This window comes from Coptis chinensis, chromosome 8 (genome assembly GCF_015680905.1).
Source record: "Coptis chinensis isolate HL-2020 chromosome 8, ASM1568090v1, whole genome shotgun sequence".
In the NCBI taxonomy this organism is placed as follows: Eukaryota; Viridiplantae; Streptophyta; class Magnoliopsida; order Ranunculales; family Ranunculaceae; genus Coptis; species Coptis chinensis.
The window spans coordinates 18,474,097-18,498,569 of record NC_141463.1 but is presented as its reverse complement, the minus strand read 5'-3'; the positions used below and the strand labels follow the sequence as shown (position 1 = coordinate 18,498,569).

At 37.7% G+C, this 24,473-nt stretch overlaps 2 protein-coding genes across 21 annotated transcripts; one reads left to right on the top strand and one right to left on the bottom strand.

Annotated features, from left to right (window-relative positions):
- Positions 1 to 746: 746 nt before the first annotated feature.
- On the top strand, positions 747 to 3,796 carry CYP704B1 (cytochrome P450, family 704, subfamily B, polypeptide 1). Its single transcript, XM_086576625.1, has 6 exons — positions 747 to 1,314; positions 1,420 to 1,635; positions 1,752 to 2,051; positions 2,131 to 2,517; positions 3,037 to 3,237; positions 3,469 to 3,796. The coding sequence occupies exons 1-6, from the start codon at positions 988 to 990 to the stop codon at positions 3,646 to 3,648; spliced, it is 1,611 nt and encodes a 536-aa protein (XP_086432751.1). The 5' UTR covers positions 747 to 987; the 3' UTR covers positions 3,649 to 3,796.
- Positions 3,797 to 4,130: 334 nt separating this feature from the next.
- Positions 4,131 to 23,646, bottom strand: LOC147480340 (protein VAC14 homolog). Of its 20 annotated transcripts, XR_015204093.1 has the most exons (18): positions 22,478 to 22,879; positions 18,825 to 18,898; positions 18,264 to 18,745; positions 17,984 to 18,171; positions 17,819 to 17,890; positions 17,471 to 17,733; positions 17,146 to 17,388; positions 16,717 to 16,763; positions 16,527 to 16,588; positions 15,599 to 15,670; positions 14,661 to 14,722; positions 14,453 to 14,566; positions 14,303 to 14,368; positions 7,160 to 7,249; positions 6,944 to 7,063; positions 6,832 to 6,861; positions 4,343 to 4,397; positions 4,131 to 4,252 (listed from the first exon to the last, which is right to left on the bottom strand). XR_015204093.1 is itself a non-coding variant. In XM_086576618.1 (17 exons), exons 10-16 carry the CDS (start codon positions 15,621 to 15,623, stop codon positions 6,832 to 6,834), a joined length of 507 nt encoding a protein of 168 aa, XP_086432744.1. In that variant the 5' UTR covers positions 15,624 to 15,670; positions 16,527 to 16,588; positions 16,717 to 16,763; positions 17,146 to 17,388; positions 17,471 to 17,733; positions 17,819 to 17,890; positions 17,984 to 18,171; positions 18,264 to 18,745; positions 18,825 to 18,898; positions 22,478 to 22,879; the 3' UTR covers positions 4,131 to 4,397. The 20 variants fall into 20 exon arrangements, 8 of the variants coding, with proteins under 8 accessions (XP_086432744.1, XP_086432746.1, XP_086432745.1 ...); XR_015204096.1 differs by having other exon boundaries at positions 4,131 to 4,397; positions 16,717 to 16,735; positions 17,146 to 17,275; positions 22,478 to 22,953; XR_015204094.1 differs by lacking the exon at positions 16,717 to 16,763.
- Positions 23,647 to 24,473: the final 827 nt, after the last annotated feature.

Sequence of the window (24,473 nt, the reverse complement as noted above, 5' to 3'; positions counted from 1 at the left end):
TTGAAATGTAGTTCTTATGTATGATTTTGTCGCACATAAGAAATGTATGATTTTAAATGTATGATTTTGAAATGTAGTTCTTACATTTCATACATAAGAAATGTAGTTCTTATGTATGAAATGTAGTAACTCCACCTTATGATTAGGACAAATAGAAACATGCGTACAAACAAATTTGAGTTTGAATTAGCCTAGATTGACCTATACTGACCATACACCATGTGCAAATAGAAATCATCTTTTCCAAATTCTGCTCATTATGTGGTTGTGATTATAAGTATGAGGCAGATTATTAGTACATTGATTAAGAAGGAAATTGTAATAGTTGATGTGTTATTTTTGGTTAATGAAAAACTTACAAAATCAACAAGGCAATTGTTAATATTAATTATCTACAAATGATTAAGATGCCGACTAGTAAAGTCTGTAAAATCTTTGGGTAATGATACCAGAGATCTGGGGCTCAAACAGTCGAACTCCACCAGCATCAAAAAATTACTGATCTCATTTAAAGCAGACTTACCAATAATAAAAAAATGATTAAGGTGCATTGATAGAACTAAAGGTTGTCCTCGACATTCCATAATATCAACTGTTCATTTAGGCTCCCATTCTAATTTAAAGGCAGATGTGGTTGGATCCTGGAAATATTGTTGAAGACTTGGGTCTCATCCCAAGAATGAATTTGTCTGAGGTAAAATTTTTATAAAGTTACCGGTTTATTGTATAAACTATAAAGTAGAATGGTAGGTCAGGAACACTAAAGATGTGATGATAACTCAAACAATACAGAATTACCAAAGATATGCACACAACCTTTATGCCAATGCATACCAAGATTGCTGGAAAAGAGTTGTTACTTCATCAATTCTTTTGAACTATTTATCCACACCTTAGCTACATTTATTTATTTAGTTTATAATTAAGCAAAAAACCACTCTTGATTCCCTGGCTTACAATTTCCTCCTTTCTCCAATTTACTCTAAAATGGAAGACAGCAATCTATCGTCCGTTTCTTCATCTCCATATGGATTCAGTATGATAGTAACCATGCTTTCTTGCATAGTTGTACCTGCATGGATCATCATCCACAGATGGAATCAAAGAAATGTGATGGGACCAAAAACTTGGCCTCTTCTTGGAGCATCAATTGAACAGTATATCAACTATGACAGAATGCATGATTGGCTCGTTGAGTACTTGTCTGTGGTAAAAACTGTTATAGTTCCAATGCCCTTCACAACTTATACTTACATTGCTGATCCTGCAAATGTTGAACATGTCCTGAAGACAAACTTTGCCAATTATCCCAAGGTACATGTTCTTAGTGAGTTCATCCAAAATGGTCTTTACATTTAGTCTATTGTTATGGTTTTTCTATATTGGTTATATCATAAGCAATTATGGTGTTGACTAAAGGGAGAAGTGTACCATTCATACATGGAAGTACTACTTGGAGACGGAATATTCAATTCAGATGGGGAGCATTGGAGGAAGCAAAGAAAGACTTCTAGCTTTGAATTTGCATCCAAGAATTTGAGGGAATTCAGCACCATAGTATTTAGAGAGTACGCATTGAAGCTCTCTAGTATACTGAACCAAGCATCCGCAGATAAGAAAGAACTAGATATGCAGGTGAGTCACACCCTGTACCCCTACCCTTATGCTACATCAAATATGATCTGCTTGGTCAAATACTTTATGATCTAAGGTGAAGAATTGTATCGAAACACACTTTCCTATTTTCTTAGGAACTGCTGATGAGGATGACATTGGACTCCATTTGTAAGGTGGGATTTGGTGTAGAGATAGGGACTCTTGCTCCTCACCTACCAGCTAATAGCTTTGCACAAGCATTTGATACAGCAAACATCATTGTCACACTAAGGTTCATTGATCCTCTATGGAGAATCAAGAGATTTTTCAATGTGGGTTCTGAAGCTCTACTTGATCAAAGCATTAAAAGCATAGATGATTTTACCTACCGTGTGATCAGGAGAAGAAAAGCGGAGATAAAAGAATCTAAAACAACTAACGAAAATGAGAATAAGGTACTATATATGTATCTTCTATGAATGACTCTCATCCAACTTATATGATATATGACGTATTTCGTTGCAAATTATCCAGATTAAGCACGATATATTGTCAAGATTCATTGAGTTGAGCGAAGAACCAGAGAGCGATCTAAATGACAAAAGCCTTAGAGATGTTGTGCTGAACTTTGTGATTGCTGGACGGGACACTACGGCAACAACTCTCTCATGGGCTATCTACATGGTCATGACTCATCCTCAAGTTGCTGATAAACTCTACTCTGAACTCAAAGTTTTTGAAGAAAACCAAGCAAAAGAAGAGAACATCTCATTGCTTCCTTATAATCCCGATGGCACAAAATCTTTCAATGAAAGGGTAAAACACTTTGCAAGCTTGTTGACATATGATTCACTCGGAAAATTAACATATCTCCATTCAGTAGTTACGGAGACACTTCGATTGTACCCTGCGGTACCTCAGGTACGTCCATTCCAATATTTATATATCATTAGCATACATCAGTCTGTCTATATGCAAATCATCACTGTTTCTTGATTGTACAATATAACTCAATAGTGTGGCCAGTGTGTCAACTGGTAAAACAGTTTGACATCGTACACATAACTAAATACCACTTATTGTTAACAAGGAAAAAATTGCAAGCTGGGTTTCCCAAGGATGATCAAATGACTTGATCTCATCAGATCACTCTGTTATAGACAACTTACTTTGTTATCTTTTTCTTACTTGTTTATCTCAGTTGTTGACCTACTTGTATGGATGAATTATGCTGTGCTATAGTGATTCCGTATGCCACATTATTATGAAGTTAAAAGATATATATGATGATTGTTAAGACGTTCGTTTGTTAGAACCTCGAGTAACTTTCCTACTTCCCAGTCAATGGTATTGAAATTTGGTTATAAACATTTTTTTTTCTTTGGGGATGTATTTTTCCCTTTTGGACTGTCAAAGCTAAATTAAAGTAATGAAGTGCAGGACCCTAAAGGCATCTTAGAGGATGATGTATTGCCGGATGGAACGAAAGTAAAAGCAGGAGGTATGGTAACTTATGTACCTTATTCAATGGGAAGAATGGAATACAACTGGGGTCCTGATGCAGCTCAGTTCAAACCTGAGAGATGGCTCAAAGAGGGGTTCTTCCAAAATGCCTCCCCCTTCAAATTCACAGCGTTCCAGGTACATTTTAAGATTTAAAAATATTATCCTGACTGAGCAAATGGCAAGGTGCAGGTGTGAACTTTCAGATCTATGACAGTTCAAACCTACACCTAAGTCTTACTAGATTGAATTGCGGCGATTCTAAAAACATCCAACACTAGAGTGCTTGAGTTCATCAATTATGTCATGCGAGAAGTTAGAATGTACGGATTCTGATGTGTATGTGTTTTCTGCTGTACTGTTATGTAGGCTGGACCAAGAATATGCTTAGGGAAGGATTCAGCTTATCTACAAATGAAAATGGCACTAGCCATCTTGTGTAGATTCTTTGAATTCAATTTGGCACCAGAGCATCAGGTGAAGTACAGAATGATGACCATTTTATCCATGCAATATGGACTGAGGCTTGGTGTTACTAGACGCTCTTAAATTGTCAAAGTTGCTATTGGTTAGTCGTGGTGCCGATTTATGTAACAGTTAGTACTTTAACAGCTCTTTTGGGGTAACAATATCGGGGATTGTTATTGTAAGGCAGTATTTTAAAACACAAAATTCTTAGGAAGGAACACTTTAAGCCTTTAAGGTCATTATCTAGTAGGTTGCAAATGGACAATGATTTTAAAATTTGGAATTCGGTAAAGTATAAAATCCATATCCAAATGATGAAATGGATATCCAGTTTGCAGCCCTGTCGCGAATGCTCTACCAATTTATGCCAAAATTTATTTGAGTAGCTTTGGCAAGGAAAACTCTTAACTTGTTTGTACTTGTCAAAGCATTTAATGAGTTAAAACATCCAATCAAATTATAGAGACAGCTGATAAAGTGATAAATACAAAGAAAGGAAGATCACGGAAAAACAAAACAAACAAACAGAAGCTAGTCTTCAACTAAAAGCTCCATATGTGAGATCTATGTAATGTGGAATTTATTTCTCTTCAGTAAATGATAAATTTGCATTCTGCATTCAACTGCAGAATTTACTATGAGAAGTATACAGAAATAGCAAATCAACCATGAAGGTCGTTTATACCTGCAAAAATTGAGAATAAGAATACACCAAAAGCTGCGTGGCTACTGTCAGTAGGCATTGCTTTGAAAGTTAACAAGTAACTGCTCTTACCGCTAGGAAACGCTTCCACCAGCATTTCCAGTGCTCTTGCTTAGTTCGTGTCCCACTGAAACAAATTGGTCAATGAAGAAATTTAAAGAGGCCTATGTACGTATTTTTTTTATTTTTTTTGAAAAATTAAACTAGGGTTAATACAGACCCCCACCTATTATTCTTGCAAAAGGTTAAACCTTACAAGCCTCCCTAAGAGTTGGATCATTAAAAGGAAGAACACAACCACACTATACCGACAGGCTTCAAGCCTAACATACATAAGATAACATCCTAGTCATCCTACAGTCGAGCCTAAGAAAGTAGAGATAGTAGTCTTACTTCCTAGTCATGATTTCTTTAACAATCTTAGGATGATCTTTCCTAAGATGAGTCTGCGCTTTCTCATAGTTGTAAAAGAAACATTCGCAAGCACAACACACATAAATGAGTCCCAAAGTATCATCCCAAAACTCTTTGGTGTAGTCCTCAAGATTTCTCATTTTTTTGTTTTTCGTTAGCAACTTTACCTTCTTCATCATTGCAAGCGTAGGCTCTATTTCTCCTGAAGAACGCTCTTGTATTCTTTTGCTTCTTTTTGGTTTCACAATAGTCCATTAATGTTGATCCTTAGAAGGCGCAACATACCTTGATGAGCTCTTATGCAAAACAATAGTTGGGCTCTTTGTAGTAGCATTAAAAGAAATGATCTCATTCTCTGAGAGATCATCATCTTCATCCTCATATCCAGCAACTAGCCCTTCATACATGTTTCGTTCTCTACTACTTGGCAGTTGGTTAATCGGAATAACTCTGGGTTGATGACTTTGGATTGGAGTAACCATATTGTTCTTATCTCTCTGGTTACTTGAAGTTCCCATTTGCGATTGAGGAGTATCCATAGTTTCACCAATCCTATTTACTATAGGATTTGTTATTTCAGCAGGCACATAAAGTGCTAGCTGAAGTCCAATGGAAGGATCAGTTCCAGTATCATATCCACCAGTGTTGAGCTCTTCAACCTTTGTTCCATTCCCCTGATCACGACTACTCTGGCCTACTTCTTCTATTCTAACAGTGGAAGGACCCACACAAACTACTAGTACTGACTCCGCAAGACGAGTGTTCAACACCACATCAACTCTTTTTACTTGTACTATTGGACAATCATTTGGTGTACCATTTGTTACACCTCTCTCAGTTGCAAGCCTTCTCACTGCCCAAACTCGAGCGCCTTGATTCACACATTTAGCAGTGTTATGCCCAAAAATCTTGCATTTCTCACAAGACGATGGTTTCCATGTGTATTCTACTCCAACCACCACTTCTCTTTCCTCAACCTTTAGCTTGACCGTCGGTTCATACTTATGATTTACCGGAATCTCAACACATATTCTTCCAAAGGAAAGTCTTTTCCTTTTCGCTGTAGCTTCATCCATGAACATAGGTCCCCCAACTAAGCTTGCCACATAAGAGATCCCATCTAGTGTCCACATCTCTTTTGGAGCATCATTAAGCTTAATCCAGATTGGAACTGTAGCAATCTTACTCCTATATTTTTCTATCTCAATTGTCCAAGGTTTAAGAACAAAAACACGACCTGCAATGAACACTGGCCCAGCCTCAATAATCATTTTTCTATCCTCACCACTTGAAAAACTAATATAGAACAGCTCCTTATCAGTTGTGATTTCGAAAGAAGCTTTCAATTTCCAGTTCTTTGTAAGAAATTCCTTTACCATTGGAAAGGAAAGGCGTTTTTCTAGAAAAAATCCAATTAAGTAGTCTTTCCATTGAGATTTACCTTGATCGATTATATTCTGAGGCACTTGAGCAACTCCGTCTTGCATAACAGGAGTAAAGCTCTTCAAGGCAGTATTTGTGAGTGCTGATGGACCTTTAAATAAAGAACTCCATGGAGAGGCAGTTGTTACCGTAGCATTGACAGCAAGAGGAGCTTGAGAGATATCCATTTTATGTCGATTGGAAGCTGGTTTCAAGTTGCCTGAAGCAGTTCTATCTCTTTCTTCCTTGGTTTGTGGATGCTTTTACCCGGAAAAGAAGGTTTTGGAGGGAAGGAAAGGATAAGAAAATCTGCTACCGAAAGTTTTGAACTAAAGAAGGAAAGTTTGGTACACAGGATCAAGAATGTGGCCTAACACTAAGTTACTCCCATTCTTTCACTAAAGGTCCCCATTTTTATTTCACATACTAGTAACTCATAAGGCATGAGTCATTCTTGATATTGATATTGTTTTTCATTCTCAAAATAAAACTAAATGGATGGAGTTTAGAAACAAAATATGAACAGAAGCCTCAAGCTATCTACATCAATATGTAACATGGAGTTTTAGATTCGGGACATTTATACTTTCCCTTAGCACTGGTACAAATTCCTGGATACTGGAAACCTTAAATGGATGAGCTCAATTAGCCAATTTTCTAATCTTGAGACCTGAAAGCTGAACTCAGTAAGTAAAAGCCATAATCTAGGAGGAAAGATCATTTACCTAGGATTGGTCGCTTTCTGTTACAATATCCTGTTCAACAATACAAAAAGTCAAAATACACATTTTCAGCATAATATTTTCCAAACTTTAAACAAGAAGGAAATGTATTAACCTTTAGAAGCCGATCCAAAATATGAGCACCATCCTGCACGTTGACATCTGAATCTTCTGAGAGCTTAGAAAGTGCATCAAATATCTGATTTGAAAATACAGTGATATCTCCTCTTACAACCTGCACAAACAATGAAGATTTCGTCAAGACCAATAATATGACAATAACAGCACTCAGAATAATTATGCCAAGAAAAGTTAAGTGACCAAATCTCACCTTCGCAATGTTGTATAGCGCTTCACAAGCATAATAACGAACTCTGCTATCTTGGTCAGAAAAGGAATTGAGTACAGGCGGTACAATTTGCTGGAAAGTCACATAATATATAAATCATCACATTTGGACATCAAAGGCAGAGGAGAGAGTCTATACATCATCACATATTAAGATAAAAAAACAAAGAGTCTGGTACCGCGCTTCAAAGTGCAAAAATCAACAAAGAGTCTAAGAGTGTGGTATAAGATCAAAGATCAAAGAGTCTAAGAGTGGGGACTTCTAAGGGGTGATTTTAAACCTTAGGGGTAGTTAGGTATTTTTACAAAAAATTTAGGAAACATGAAAAAAACACACGGTTTAGGGAGTTTAGAGGCTGCAAACCCACATTTGGACATCACCATCTAGGGATCGTAGTGCAAAAGGAGATGATGCTGACTAGAGTGGGGACTTCTAAGGGAAACACCTTTGAGTGAGGAAAAAGACATGGAGTTTATAACGCGTAGGGATCGTGTTTAGGAAAAATATGGAGTGGGTTCTTTGGAGTGGGTTCTTTGCAAGGGAAAAGGTTAAACCTTGAAAATTTTTGGATCCAAAGCCAAAAGCGTAAGACCGTAATACGGAAAGATCAGGGATTTGGCGTTGGATAGCGAGTGGAAGATTCATGAAGAGGAAGGCCATGGGAGTAAGTCACCCGATACAACAAAGGTGCAGTACAAAAAGAAAGGCCATGGGAGAAGCTTGAGCGATGTAGAAAGTTACTTTAAAGCAACGAGGGTTGTAGGGGTGGAAGGCGTATTGAGGGTTGTAGAAAGTTTAGGTGAAAGTCATGTTAACAAGGATCATAACGCCTAGGAAGTGAAAAAAAGAATATGAGGAAGGAGAAGATTCTCAGTCCAAACAAGAGGTTAGCGGTGCAAAAACAGCACTTGAGAATGCGGTTACTGATGAGAAGCAGAAACAGAGTAATGGCGATTCAAAACCAAAAAGTACATGGGCCGAAGTGATAGGGAGAGGGGCTGCTGGAAAGGAAGAACTGTGTTATGTACCTCCCACCATTGTAAATGGTAAGCCAGTAATACATGTCCAAAGCTCTCAATTTTCAGCGTACAATAAAAAGTTTGAAAACTTGGTGATTGGGTCGTTTGTGGGGAAACGACTAAACTACAATTATGTAAAGGAGATTGTGAGTAGAGCATGGAGGGTAAAGAATTTCGTGATGAAACCTTATGGAGATACCATGTATACCTTTCAGTTTGAGAAGGAGGATGATCGGAAAGCAGTTTTGGATCTTGGTTCGTTTCATATCGCAAGCAAGCTGTTTGTGGTTAGGCCTTGGAGACTATTTGTTGAAGCGGAAACAAGAGAGTTAAAAACAATCCCAATATGGGTGATTGTAAAAGGATTGCCTATGGAGATGTGGAATAAAAATGGCTTCAGCCAAGTGGGGAGTGCCATAGGAGTCCCAATGTTTCTGAGATAGGCTTCTGAGAGAACATGGCGAGGACTTCATATGCAAGGGTGTGCATTGAAATCGATTCAGAATGTTCATATCCAGAAGACATCCCAGTGGTCCTAGATCAGAGAAGAGCGTACAAGGTTGGTTTCGAGTATAACTGGAAGCCTCCGTGTTGCAGAATGTGTAAGGTATTTGGGCACACGGAACTTAGCCCAAAAAAGAAGCCACAGACAGAGATAAATATTAAGCAAGTGTGGCTCAAGAAACAAGAAGAAGGTGAAAGTGTAGGAAGTAAAATTGCTGAAATGGGCAGCACAGAACAAAAGAGTATGTCAGAGAATTCACTGAAGAACATGTCAGATAATTTGAAGAAGAGCATGGCAGAAGTGTCGATGAAGAAAGAGAATGTGGAAGAGGAAAATAAGAAGGTTGAGGACAGGGGTAAACAAAAAGGAAGTATGACAGCAGGAGTTACCAAAGAGAAAGATGTACAGGAAGTTTTACTAGTTGACGACGAAAAAGGATGGGAATCTCCAAGTCGTAAACATACTTGCAGAGCAAAAAACAAGGTATCGATTACAGAGGCTAATGCAGTGATTACTGAAAGTAAGGAGAAGGGACTAATGAGTGGAACTGTAGAGCAAAAGAGTAATTCAGAATTGGCAGAGAGTGGAAAACAGCACTTACAGAGGCTAAACACGCATGTGGGCAAGAGGTCAGCAGAGAAGGAAAGAACTGAAGCAATAGAAAATGATGCTTCTGTGGGGAAAACTGAAGTAGCTAAAGGAACAACTGATGCAAATAAGATGGCAATGAAAGAAAGCACCAAAAGCTTGGCCAAGAGGGCAGCAGAAAATGAAAGAACTGAAGCAATAGGAACTGATACTTCTGCGGGGAGACATGAGGCAGCCACATCTGCTGCAGCAAAGACGGCAGTAAAAGAAGGTACCAAAAGTGGTTCCTTAACGCACATACATAGATTTAAATGATAAATCTAGCATGCTGGAACATGCGCGGGTTGAACCAAGCATTCAAGCAAGTGGAGGTTAGGGATTTAATTCGCAAGTATGACATTAGTCTTATGGGATTGATTGAGACAAGAGTGAAACAAAGTAGGATGGAAGAAATAGTGAATAAGTGTTGTTACCAGTGGCAAAGTGTGAATAACTATCAGTTTAGTGAATTGGGGAGGATTTGGGTATGCTGGGATCCTCAAAGGTGTTCTGTGACAAATGTTCAAGTTGAAGAGCAGTGCATCACCATGGAGGTACTAACTACGGCTGGTAAGGAGTTCATGGTTACCATTATCTATGCAAAATCTTGATAGAATAACCAGAAGGAACTTATGGAACAAAATTATAGATTTATCCTGTACTATAAACAAATCATGGATTCTGCTTGGAGATTATAACTCAATCTTGAATTCTCAAGAAAGAGTGGGTGGGGCTGATGTGAGACCTCTACACTTTGCTGATCTGTTAAACTGCGCTATGAGCGCAAGTTTGGTAGATATAAAATACAGAGGTAATTTTATGACATGGTCAAATAGGCAAGGAAATAGAATATGCAGTAAGCTGGATAGGGTAATGGGAAATGATGAATGGATTCGAGAATTTAGTGACTATGAGGCTGAATTTCGAAACCCAGGTGCTACATTAGATCATTCAGCCATGCTAGTGTACTGAGTTAAGCAGAGGAATCAGAAAAGAAAAGGGTTCAAGTTTTTTAATTTCTGGGTTAAGGAGGAAGGGTTCATGAAAGTAGTAGAGAAAGCATGGGAAGAGGCAGTTGTGGGAAATCCGATGTATAGTTTTATGAAGAAATTAAAACATGTGAAGGCAGCACTTATAGATTGGAATAAAGAGAAGGTGGGGAATGTTACTACAAGGGTTGTGGAATCTAAACGGGAATTGGATGAGCTGCAAACAAGGTTACAAACAGACCCTTTGAATGCAAACATAATCAGATCGGAAAAAGTAGCTTTTACACATTATGTGCAAGCTGCAAAATCTGAAGAGGGATTCCAAAGGCAGAAGTCGAGGGATCAGACAATAGTCTTGGGGGATAATAACACAAGCTATTTTTTCAAAACTGTACAAGCAAGGAGGGTGACAAATCGAATAACTTGTATAACAGATGGGACTGGAAAACTGATGGATGACATTAACGAGATTGGTGGTGCATGTGTGGAATTCTATAAAGAGCTATATGGGCCAGATCAACTGCCAAATCTGAATTTCTCTATATTTAATGATTTGCCGCCAAAGCAACACATCTCTGAAGAAATAAAGGAGTCTCTCATTGCTGATATCTCAAAGAATGAAATCATACAAGCATTATCGAATATATGCAGTGATAAAGCTCCGGGGAGTGATGGATTTTCTTCACTATTCTACAAGGCCACATGGAAAATCATTGGTGAGGAATTTATTAAAGCAGTTAGAAACTTTTTTACATCTGGTATGATGCTTCAAGAGGTAAATGCTACTTGTATTACATTAATCCCAAAAAATGCTAGGCCAACAACACTAGGAGATTACTGGACCTATTGCTTGTTGTGGAGTTATATATAAATGTATTACAAAGATTCTAACATGACGGGGATGAAAGGCTTCATGCCTATGGTAGTAGCAGATGATCGGTCGGCTTTCATTCCGGAAGAAACATCCGGGATAACATTCTCTTGTCTCATGAGCTGCTTCATAATTATCACGAAAAGGAGGGCAACCAAGATGTGCGGCAAAAATTGATCTAAGGAAGGCATATGATTCACTCAGATGGGAAGCAGTAATTTTTTCTCTACACAGGATTGGAGTTCTAGATAAATTTATTGCGTGGGTCAAAAGGTGCATTGAAACTCCGATTTTCTCCATCATGTTAAAAGGAGCTCCTTATGGTTACTTCAAGAGTAAGAGAGGAATTAGGCAGGGTGACCCCATGTCACCCTACCTGTTTGTGCTAGTAATGGATTTGTTTCATGAACTAATGATGCAGAATGTGCGAGAAGGATCGTTCAGGCTCCACTACAGATGTCATAACCCAATTATCACTCATCTATCATTTGCGGATGACCTTATAGCATTCATGCATGGTGATATTGAACAAATTGAAGTCATTGAGAAATTACACCTGGAGAATTTTCACAAGTGTACGGGATTGAAGTAAATATAGAAAAGAGCTCTCTTTTCTTTGCGGGGATGAGGACAATGCATGTGAGGAAATCCAAAGCATCATTCAATTTCAAGAGGAAGCCTTCCGGTGAAGTACCTTGGGATTCCTCTTATAACAACAAGGTTAATGACCATCGATTGTGCCCCTCGCTTTCTAAAGTGGCGGTCGGAATTCAATCATGGAAAGGTAAATCATTATCATATGCCGGAAGACTACAACCGATAAAGGCAAGATTGAATAATGTTAGCATGTATTGGGCGACTTATTTCATACTACCGAAAAGTATCATTGAGGAGATTAATAGACTGTGTAGGAATTTTTTTGTGGTGGGCCGGGACTGCGGTTACATCTCATGCATTGATATCTTGGGAGAAGGTTTGTTATCCTTATGAAGAAGGAGGGTTGGGAGTGAGAGACATAGCAGCAGTTAATGAAGCAGCGAACTTAAGGCATCTGTGGAATGTGGTGAGCAACAAGGAAACACTTTGGGTGCAATGGGTACAGAAAAATCTTATAAAGAGGAAGGACTTCTGGCATATGGCTGTACCAAGAAATTGCTCATGGAGCTGGAGAGGAATACTAAACAACAGGAAAGAAGGTAAAATGATTGTGATGCATCAAATTGGGGATGGGCAAAACACTAGATTTTGGCTGGATCCTTGGCACCCAGCTGGAATACTCAAGAAGTTCTTTCCACAGACACTTCTATATAACTCGACAGGTAACCTTAATGCAAAAGTATCGCAGGTTATAGAGAATGGAAACTGGGAGATACCACAAAATATTAAGACGCACTTGTCAGATATAGTGATGCAAATGGAGGAGGTCGTGGGAATAACAGGAGGGGAAGATAAACTCATTTGGTCAGTTTCGCAGCAAGGGAATTATAGTATGAAAGACACTTATCATCATGTTAGGAAATCGAAAACAAAAACTGAATGGAGTCAGTTGGTATGGTACTCTAATCGGATACCGAGACATTCTTTCATCAGCTGGATGGCTATACAAGGGCGTTGAAGAAGACACTCAAGAAGCTTAGAGAATGGGGGCGGTACAATCGGATGTTTGTATTCTTTTTGGCGAGAAATTGAAGATGAAGAGCAGCATCGTTCTTCGACATTACTATGGACAATTTGTTTGGGGCGTCGTTACTTCAAAGAATTGGGTACAAGAGGGGCAGAGCGCCACATGGCGGGAAGAACTGGAGTGGGTTATTCAAATAACAAAAGGAAAGGGAGTGAAACAAGATGCAATGAAATTAGTTTGGAATGGGATGATTTATTGGATTTGGAGGGAGCTGAAACACTAGAATTTTTGAGAAGAAGCAAAGCACGCTGGTGAGAGCAAGTCGTGGAAATGATATTTAATGATGCAAGAACCAAATTGCAATCAATGAGAATCACGATGGAACCAGGGAATGAGGCGCAGTTCATTAGTAGCATCCGGAATGTGCAAATCAAAGAAAAAGGTTCTTTGTTCAAAAAAAAAATGCAGATGGGAGCAAGGAGAAGATGACAAACATGTGTTGAATCTGGATGGGACACTTCAAGGAGATATGGGAGGATGGGCTGCTTTGTGATCGAGAGATGCAAAGGGAGGAGTGGTTTGCGGCAAGAAAAGGGAAGTCGGACTATGGGACAATTGCAATGATTGAAGCGCAAGGAGTGGAGAAGGGACTGAACCGGCAATGAATTTGGGCATTAGAAGGTTAGAGGCAAGAACAGATTCCACAAATGTTGTCGCATTCATGAGAGACACAGGGCAACAGCCATGGGAAGCGAGAAAGATGCTCAGGAACATCGCACTGTTGGTGGGACAGCTGGAAAATTTCAAAATATATCATGTGTATAGAGAAGCAAATAAATTGGCTGATGCATTAGCCAATAATATACCTAATGTGCGTAATATTGATATTATCGCTAGCTCTTTTTCAGAGGATATTAGGAAAATTGTATACGAAGATGCGATAGGCATGGAATATGTGAGATTGTAACAAGCTGAAATTTATTTTTTAATTTATGAAAAGGGGTAGGGGACCTCTCTAAAAACCTCGCTTGCCTACCAAAAAAAAAAGATTGCAGTGCTACATGCCTACAATAAAGCTAGTAGGGAACATAGCTAATGAAAGTTGTTGTTGCTCTAGTTTACACAAGCCTACTTAGTGATCGAGGAGCATCCAGACTGGGATAAACCACTCATTGTAGAAGCATAATGTCCACAGGTACAATCCCATCAACTGGTCAAATAAAATTCTGAGCATATTCGATACTCTAAGGGGGATCTACATTGGTCCAATAAAGTTCTTAGCTAATTCGAAGAGACCTTTTCTGATAAAACTAACACGGCGATAATATTGATGCTAGTTAAAATTCCTGGGCATTACACAATTCAGTTACATATATAATGTCCATTTTTCAGGTGGCATAGACTTGGGCAAAAAAATGAAGAAGGAAACCACCCTTTCACAGTTACACTTCTCTACTAAAAATATTGTTTAGTTTCCCTTAAACCCATACCTCAAGATGCTGAGCAGCTTCCACACTCAAACCAACAGTAACCGACGCGAGTCCTATTAATCCTCCCTGAGGTCAAAAGTCATTAAACTAGCTCGATCAAGCTAAGAATTTAACGAGAATTGCATTTGAACAGAAAAGTCTAGTAAGTACCTTTCGATGATTGGGATGTGGCGAGTAAGCAAACTCTGTAGTCAACAGATTTATCACAGCCTTAATTCTAACATGATCATCAGCTGCAACGAGTTGCCTAACAACTCCTTCTATCTAAAAACAACAAAATACACTTGTTAACACTGCAAACAACTAACTAACTGACTGACTAGTTCCATCACACTTAGATCAATATTGTGAAAAGTACCTCGAGAGCAGCGTTCTTGTGCGTCTGGTAAAGCTTTTCAGCAAGGTTTTGAAGAACTGATGCTGGAATTAACGACAGTGCATCAGCCATAATATTACGCTAAATGAGAAAAAACGAGTGTGACTTATTTATAAGTATATTTTGGGCGGCGCACGCCGGTTTTGACATTCGAGTCATTCAGCAGTTGTTGAAAAGAAGGAAATACAAAAACTGAAGCGTATTCCGTTTTTATTGTTAGGTGTGGGCGACACGTCTAGGATTTTCAAACAAAGTTCACAACTTCACATCCACAATGTAAACGTAACTATTTTAAGTGGAGTCTTCCGAATGTGGCTATGTTACTAGCTCTGATATTCATCCAGTAAAATAGTTTTAAAAGTTCATTGCAATCATATGACCATGATTCCAGAGTTAACAAAGAACCTAATTCAGAAATTTCAAAATTTAACAATTCAAAAGATTTAGTAAATGGAAGTTATACACCACTATCTGCTTCATCACTAACTCCTTCCCAGTGTAATGCAATCTATAATCTCATTTGAATTCCTTCACAACGTCTTTGGGTTTCAATAATGATTTTTGTCCCTCACTTGCTCGAGGATAACACGATTTACGAGAATGAGCAAGCCAACTTCAAATTTCTCAAGTCACACTGCAGGCAACATAATATTTGGACCAAAAGTCCTTCCTCATAAAAGCCCCAGACCAGAGACGCTTGGTAGATTCCAAATTTACTAGACGGGAGGATTGTCAGCAGCTGATGAACTCCCTTTTTTCGTTTCACAAACTGCTTCTCTGATATTAATAACTTGGAACCTTTGGCATGGTACCCACAAGCCCACAACTCAAAGTATGTGGTTAGTGGAGAAATGACTGATATGAGAAAAGATCACTAATATTCTAGAATGGTCTACCATTAGTGGTTTCACACATCTTACTTGATATGCAGGCTTTTTCCAACATTCAGAATTGTGCTTCACAGCTGATGGGAACCAAAAATCTTCAACTGTCTGCAAATTAATGATTCATATAGAAGAAATCAGAGTGTGTCATGTCTAATATAGATAGAATATAAAAGCTTTTACAAACATGGGCACTCAGAGACATAGAAGATGCAAAACTAGATTTCCGACAATCGAAAGACATCTCCCCCACTATCTTGCATGTAAGCCACTTTCTTCAAACCGAACTTGTAGTAATTACTTATTGTAGATAAGGATGTTAGTGTTTACAATATATGGAAGCTTACCACACTCTACTAATTTGAATAAGAAATCACATGCCTCGTTCAGTTTACCCCGAACATAGAGGACCTATAAGGATTATTGCATAGACAAAATTATTACGCACTTTGGAATATCAAACAACATTGCTCAGAAACACCTTCTAATCAATTCTATTGGATCCACGTACATAATCCCTCAATCATTATGGTGTATGTACTGTAGTGGCTTCCAATTCCAAAAGCATTGGGTAAGATGCAGATATCAAATCAACAGTTAAATTGTCCAAAGATTAGCCATGCCGGATAAAATATATGGATATGCTTCTGACTTCGAATTATTTCCATCACATTGTACCTAAATAATTTTTTCAACCCATTATGTCTTAATTAATTAAATCAGTGTTCAAATTAATTAAATCAGTGTTCAGGACCATTACAAGAAAGATTTGCATATATGTGGTATAGCCAGTGAGTGCACAAAGCTCCTTCTTGAGAGACCTGAAGGTTTAACGTACAATCTCTTGAGGGATCTTGTTTATTTTTAGTGAAGATAAGCTGGCATTTGGCAAGACACCGCCAGTTTAATTGCAGGTGTATATTCTCCCAAGTTCGAAAAGGTGAAGTTTGGTGAAAGCACTTACCAGTCTTCTATCAAAATCTCCACTACTGCAACACAAGTTGGGCCACTCCAACAAGGCATTAACTGCATCAGCAAAAGAAAATGCATAATGACCAAAAGAACGTGTACAAGATGTCAAGATCTTATTACTACATGGACACTTCAAAGAGCTTATGAGAAAAGAAAGAAGGAAAAAGGGGAAATTTCCTTACCAGTGAAGAGAATTATACCCTTTTGAGAGAAGAGATCATTATAACAGCTTTGACATGCAAAAACAAAAGACAACTTTTACTAGATGGGGCGAACTAGTATATGATTCCACCACTAACAACAACTCAGTTAAGAGATCGTATCGAGAGTCAAACTTAGAAGAAACAAAAGACAATTTTCTAAAACTCTAGGTTCTAACTACAAGTTTGGTTTGTAAGTTCCCCAAACTCAATCAACACGGAGTCGAATTGTTGTTAGGTGTTCGTGGACTCTCGATTTTCTCAATCACGTGAAAAAGAATTGTTGCTAGGTGTTCGTGCACTTACAGAGTCGAATTGTTGCTAGGTGTTCGTGGACTCTCGATTTTCTCAATCAACACGGAGTCGAATTGTTGCTAGGTGTTCGTAGAAGTAAGAAAAAGAATTACTTACATCTATAATAACACTCCCTCGAGAGACCTCGCCAAGCTTTGATCTCCAATCATCATGAGGCAATGGTAGTACAGCACCTCCGTCATAAACCAGGTTCACATGAACTTTGAAGTTCCCCTCTTCCAATCTCCTGTTATCAAACTCGGTATCAGGAACAATATCTTGCACAATACCTCTCGCCCCGACTCTAAGTGGTCAACCACCACGCAAATCACATTCTTTACCAATATATTCATTGACAACCTTCAAAATTAAATTATGTTATCAGTTTTTCCTTATAAGAGTGGATCATATATGTTTTTCAAAAAATAACTCGAATAATTACCGAGTAATTACCGAGGAAGCGTGACTAAAACGTGGGGATTCAACATCTGCCATAGCCATTCTTCCTTGGCTCATAAACTCTCACAACAAATATGTATTCTCCAACACTGCATTCTGAAACACATCTACCCTCTTCTCAAGGTTCGTGTTCATCTCTTTCAAAGCCAAATTTTGTTGCGCCACAACTTTCATCTTCTTCACCGATGTTTTGCATACCCCTTCACTCAAGCCTCGAAAACGACCTCTACTATCTGGCCCAAGAACCTGTACTTAATGGACAATCGATTTATTACCCTTAAAATCATGTCAAACAACAATTAATTACAACAACTATGATTAAATATGAGACCTTTGTGAGGGCATCATTCACCAACGTCTCTCGTGACTCTGGGTGCAAAGCAATGTAACTATTAAACTTTTCCTAGTAAATCGGATAAACAAAAATATCTCAAATTACTATCTTAAAAATGATTAAGTATCTCAAGTCTTATTAAGTCAGTACACTAACAGCTACCTCCGGGTCCTAGTGTTCCCCATTCTTTCTTTTATGATTGTGCATATATTGGTCCAATCTAGTGATAGATGACACAGGGACCCCTTTCTCCTTCGCCATTTCAACTTTAGCTATAGCTGCAGATTTCCTCCCAACATACGAAAGTTTTTTTGTTGCTTATGATTTCTTGTGTTCCTCAAACTAGAAGCCTGCACATGTTAAAGTTAGTAATAGTGCACTTTAATTTATATCAAAACACATACACCTAATCACCATGAAATAAAACAGAAAACCCGCTAACCTTGAATTTCTTGGTATTGCAATTATCCACAAATTGTCGCCAATCTTGTAAAGGAATTCCTTGTTTGGGGTGTTCCCTCACAAAGGAAGGAGGTTGATCTTTGACGTATTTTTTGAACAACTCATGCGTGTACTCTTTCCACGCTTTCTGGAATTTGCTTATTGTCCAATCTGTGTCAATAGTATTGATGTTTTTAAACACATACATTCTTCCTAAAGCTTTAATAGCATTAGGTATGATGGTCTCATGCGACCGAACTGTTTTCCAGCTATCATAGGAAATTGGGATGTCATAGCGAGCAATGTGACCCAGCTTGGTGATGAAATGGTCAACCTCTTCTTTGGGCCCATCTGGTTGAGCCCACTCATTAAGCTTAATGATTACCTTCTCATAGCCTTCCGGTAGCTCCTCCGAAACACCTATTGAAGGACCTCTTGTTTCCTTAGAAGAGGAAATTAATGCACCAGAAATGTGTGTCTCACCTACATATATCAACCAAATTTGTTAGTAAAATCAAAACAATGGTACGAAAAACTGAAAAGTAAAAGTCATCTCCGTTACCTAAGTCATCACCAAAGTTGTCATTTAGTGAATGTGAGCTGCTATGTGTTTGTCCCTCGTCCATGTGCAAAGAGCTGTAATACAATACAACAAGTATGCATGTCCATGGTGCAAAGATCAAGATCAGTTAATTTTTAATTTAAATTTCTACTTAACTAAGCAAGAAAAGCATTCGATAAACAGCCTATTATGCACACATGAAAAATACAACCGGAAAAGAAAAAGATTCAAGGTACAGACATACCCTGTTCAAACAAAAAGTTACACTTAATCAAATAACTACCAAAATTTTAATACCACAAAACACACACAACTAAGACAAAATATAAATGGACTATGTTCTAGATCTCATTCTTTTTCTGCTACTCTCAACAACTTCAAACATGTCGTCTGGGTCGTTAAATATCAGCTCATCCACCATAGAAATGTCGAGGTTGTTAGGCCCTATATCTGAATCATTCACCACTCTTTCATCTGACAGACATGATCCACATTCATCAAAATACACTTTTCTTGGAGCCTCCAACACTACATGCCGATCAAGATTCTTGGGATCTTGGGAATAGAAAACCTGAGTAGCCTTCTATGCAAGAATAAACGGTTCATCACATATATGGTCTGAACTTAGTTGATTGAATAAGTTGACCAACCTCAACTTTGCTTCCTCATCCACTTGCACACCAAGTTGTGCACTTAGCCCAATCATACTTGAACAAAACAGTCTTGTAGCCATCACGATAATTTAGTTAAACAATGTTTGTTAGAACGTCATAGTAATCTGCATCTCCATCAATTGGATTTTTATCTTTAGAACTAGAACGGAAAGTTGTAGGGCAACTTGTGATAACACCATTGTTTTGGTTCCTTTTATTTTTTTGATAGTCTTTGGTGATGAACTTTGTTAACTTATTGCTCTCAAGCTACCTTAGAATTTTTTTTACAGAGCCAAGCACAGTGTGGCAATTTTATTTTGATACATCATCCTCATTTGACTAACACATTTGATTAAAGCATTACTCAAATAATAGTAGGATGAGTTGTTTTAAACCAAATCAAAGTCAGTAGTCTTTGATTTGAAGGTATGATACTAGCCTACTACATTTGAAGGTATGATACTAGTCTCCATACAGCTCTTCTGTTCGAATACTTTTTCGGCATTAAAGGTATATGATAATAGTCTGCTACAATTACTTCTACAATTGTAAAGCTATATAAACATGACATTTTTTATTCAACAAAATGCATTACCACTAGTATAAAACCCGCTTAACTATCATGTTTCATCAAACAATGTTGAAAATAAAAACACTTTACTCACATTAGGAACTAAAAAATAGAATACGGGGAAAAAGAAAAATGCATTTTTCCAGTTGCTTATATATCAAATGGAGCTTTAAGAATTCGTATAAGAAAAAAAAAAAAAAAAAAAAAAAGATATACAGTGCATATATAGAATACCAAACTTTCACCGACACTAAAATATAGAATACACACTTGCAGAAAGCAAAGAAAAACAGCCAAGGAACTTGCTTCTTATCCAAAGCAATTTAAACAAGATCAGACATTATGTAAGAAGCCCTTTGTCGAAACACACAAATCAAATTAGACAAACTTACCATAAATTATGGCGACATAATATGGTCTTTAAACGAATATTCTCAGAGCTGAAATTAATCAAACACAAGTTTTAATAAAATAGCTAGAAAATAAATCATGTTACACTTATCGAACACAAGTTTTAAATAAATAACTAAAGTTTCCATCTTTTAAAAACTGGTGTTCAAACGAGTAGTAATGGAAGTGGAGGAGGAGATGTGTGGTGGTATAAAGATGAGGTGGTGGCTTTGTAGTAAAGGAAAATGAAGATTTTTTAATGATAAAACATGCAAAAACTGGAAAACGAAGTGAGAATGAGGCCGAGATTCAAACAAATCAACTAAATATTCAAACAAGGAAGAGCTGAGGGTTTTACCTTGAAATAGGCTAACAAATATTAGCACAATTTTTTTTAAAGTTACATTGAAATTACCTATTCAGGTTGAGAAGGGTGTCTGTGGTGCCAATGAAATTCTAGAGTTTCATGAGGTAATGGTCTGACGTAATCAGCAGCTATTGCAGAAGCGGATAGTAGTAGAAGAAGGAGAAGCTAAAAACTCGACAGTGTTAGAGTTGGCTTTATTATTTTAATTTTAGGGTGGTTTAATTTTTCATGAAATTTTAGCATGGGAAGTGAAATCTTTGCCGCCTGATAATTGGATAGATATGACGACGGTTAAGAAGTACTGCCATATTTAGGTGTCCGTTGGAAACAAACAATGGTTAAAGCCCGTCGAACTAGCCGATAGCTAAAAACTCTCGTGCAACCGTCAGACAGAATAAAACAATTGGAATACCCCCAAAAAATTACAGGGCGGATGGAAAACTAATACCCGATGGATAAAACCCGGCGGATAAAAGGCGTTGGTAAGCAGGTGCAGACTAGCAAAGTCGGTAAAACCTTTGGGTGATGATACCAGAGGTCTGGGGCTCGAATCCCCCAAAGACATCAAAAGTTACTGATCTCATTTAAAACAGGCTTACCTACCAAAAAACAAAAACTTCCTATGGTTATAAACCGTCGGGTAATCTTTCTCGAGTCTGTCGGGTAAAATAGTTTTTTTGGTAGTGTTAAGAGCATTGGTTCTGAGACAATTTTGAGCTTGCAAGTATGCAATGCTTCGAGAAAATGGATCTTTGTTGTGTAAATATACTTGTAAATCTCTTCTTTGAATTCAAGTTTTTGGAATCAATAATTAATATTCAAGTGTGTTTGGAATTTACAATATTTTATGTAATTCGTCTTCTATTTTGCCCATCGTGAAATAAATTTCTAGCTCCGCCACTGCACACAAGTGTAATTCCCTCAAACAACATCCTCTAGTAAGCCAATTGTAGAGAACACCCACTAAGTTCTTAGTTCTTACAGAGAAAAACTACCACATCTTAATTAACTATTGTTGTTTTGTACAATTAAAATCCAGACCTTACATGCTTATTGTGTTTTACAGAGGTCATATCAATTCCCAAGGATGCAACCCCTTTTTAACACTTTTCTTTACGGTGTCTTTGATGGAAATTGTTGTCCAAATAAAATAGATACTTTCCCATGTTTAAAAACTTAAGTAGTAGGTGGGAGAAATATTCCAGGAGGAGAAATTTTCCTACGGGAGAAGGGAAAAGATTTCTTTGGACTTGAAACAAAATATCAAAAAATAAATAGTACAATCATAGTCAGGTTTTCACATTATAATTTTGTTTTATTTCTCTGTTTATCAATTACAACACAGTAACTCTGAAAAATAATCAGACTAATAAAACACACACACTAGAACGTAGTATAATTTATCAAGGTGTAGATAGATAACATGAAATCATGAATTCATACTATCCTAAGCAAGTATTCAATATTGCGTTGTCAAAATAAGCTGGCAAAACAGTTTTGCAGTTAGGGTATCTTTTCCGAATGCTAAATCTAAAAATTGACTCAAATTTTCACCTTGCTGATTTCACTTATTAAATGAAAAGGAAATGATGAATACATAAATATAAATATAAAACAAACAACAAACACGATGTTAACAGAAACTTCATACAAATAAATAAAAGGGACTCACCAACAATATACACAAAAATCTTCATATAGACTCGAAATATGAGCCCGCCATAATCCCAAGTTATTGTACGAATAGTGTTGCAGAAATGTCTCAACCAGAATACACAATCCTGAAATACCAAACAGAATTATACATTTTCTTCACATAACAATACAAAAAATTATATATGTAACTAACTCTATCACGTCCAACTTTTCATGTATTTTCTTTCGAATTCGAGTATGATTTTACATTTGAAACCCAATTTCGAGATGGCACAAAATGAAACCCTCATACGTCTGACGTAATGCCCTGCGATCTATATTTTGTTCTGGAAGTCATTTCTATATCCTGACCGTCCAATTTGAGGTCTCGAGATTCTTTTATTATTTTGGATTTTTGCACGCGGTTTACGTCCGGTATGCGTATCAACTGTGTCGAGTTACTAGCCCAATCACGAGTAGCTACTTTAACTAACTTTTGACTGCTCAGAATTCAGAACCAGTGCTACAGACGAGTGACTAGTCACACACTCATACAAAAGAAAAAGGCCCTGTGAAGCTCTTAAAAACCCACTATAGTGTTAGAAATCAAGACAAAACCCCAATTTTTCAGAATTTGTATTGGGCCCTTTGAAACAAATGGCCGGCCTACTAGTCATACCGTAAAGCTTATGCATGCATAGGCATAGTAATCGTGAGTCCTTGTACAGTGTATTTACACTCAAACACTATCAAAATTACGAAGGTGAGTTACTAGCCAACTCTTGCGACTCTGCATGCATTCAGAGTTTCAGACTACAGAACAAACAAACTTAGAAAAGCTACTGGATAGCTCCCCCTCTTGGAGTTATCAAGCTAAACACAAATGGATGTGTAAGGGGGAACCCAAGGCTAGGGGGGGTGTTTAACATAGGGGCGGTGTAAACGCACAAATTTAGCCAAAAGGTATTTGGGCATTACACCAAATATAATTTTAGCTTGGTAGAGATTTATTGGAGAAGTATTTTGTTAGCAGAGATTGCGCATAACAAAGATATTTAGACACAATAATTTAGGTGGTTCGGCATAGTCGTTACCTATGTCCACAAGGGTTGGATAGTTTATTAATGGAGGTTGTACTGGTGGTGATTACAATAATTTGAATGTGTACAAGGGTTTATAAGTTACCGCATTCCATATACATGTGAAAGCATTGGAAGCCATTAGAGAGTGAAGGAAGAGGATGGAGAGAAAGAATCCCCCTTGAGAGTGTGGATAGGTGTCTTTTATGTAGTTGTGATTGAGGGAGTAGGTGGTAGCATGTGGTGGCACTTGTAGTGGCATGTCCGACACTTGTAAGAGTAAGTAGAGTATGTTGAGTGCACTAGTGGTTAACAGTGACAAGTTTTGAGGTAATGTGTGAGATTAGTCAAATGTGGTACGCCATGTGTCAACGTCGCCAATGATGGATTGAGCATGTGGTTAGTATGAGGATGCTTGAAGTCATATGTCATATGTCTGGAGTCGACCTGGAGTGGTGGAGTCAGTACAATCAACTTGGGGTAGGAATTTACTTACATAGCCTTCTCTCGTTAGGACGTCATTAGAAAGGACGTGCTGACGAGAAATTCAAAAAAGCTTTATACATGGCGTTAGATAATTTGTCGTTGTTTTAGTAGAGATATGCTCTGGTGATTGATGAAGCTGGCAAATCTTCAGTTGGATGAAGTTGAACTTGTTGTACTGAATTGCTGAGGAAATAGAGATCGAATATAGCCCTCGGTGTAATTGTATGTATATGAAGCCCTCGGTTGGTTTGAACCTGCATATGACGAGAATAATCTGAAGTCAATTGATGAAAGTATAGGGAGATATCCGACTGACATATATAAATGCGTTGTGGTCATTGTAAAGATTGTGACATCTTCTCCAAATTGTTTAGTAGAGAGTATGGATGTCTGAAGATATTGTGGAGACTCATAACATAGTATTTGTTGAGTTGTCTAAAAGAGTGTGTTTCAGTTCAATGTGATAGA

What these genes read in the sequence shown, in the direction of transcription:
- LOC147480340 (XM_086576620.1), bottom strand. Translation starts at nt 15,623, where the DNA reads ATGTTGGAAAAAGCCTGCATATCAA. An exon ending in CACATCCCAATCATCGAAAG is followed by an intron (nt 14,369 to 14,452) that starts GTACTTACTAGA and finishes TTTTGACCTCAG; the next exon opens with GGAGGATTAATAGGACTCGC. An exon ending in AAGCTGCTCAGCATCTTGAG is followed by an intron (nt 7,250 to 14,302) that starts GTATGGGTTTAA and finishes GTGACTTTCCAG; the next exon opens with CAAATTGTACCGCCTGTACT.
- CYP704B1 (XM_086576625.1), top strand. Translation starts at nt 988, where the DNA reads ATGGAAGACAGCAATCTATCGTCCGTTTCTTCATCTCCATATGGATTC. An exon ending in AGAAAGAACTAGATATGCAG is followed by an intron (nt 1,636 to 1,751) that starts GTGAGTCACACC and finishes CTATTTTCTTAG; the next exon opens with GAACTGCTGATGAGGATGAC. An exon ending in CTAACGAAAATGAGAATAAG is followed by an intron (nt 2,052 to 2,130) that starts GTACTATATATG and finishes CAAATTATCCAG; the next exon opens with ATTAAGCACGATATATTGTC.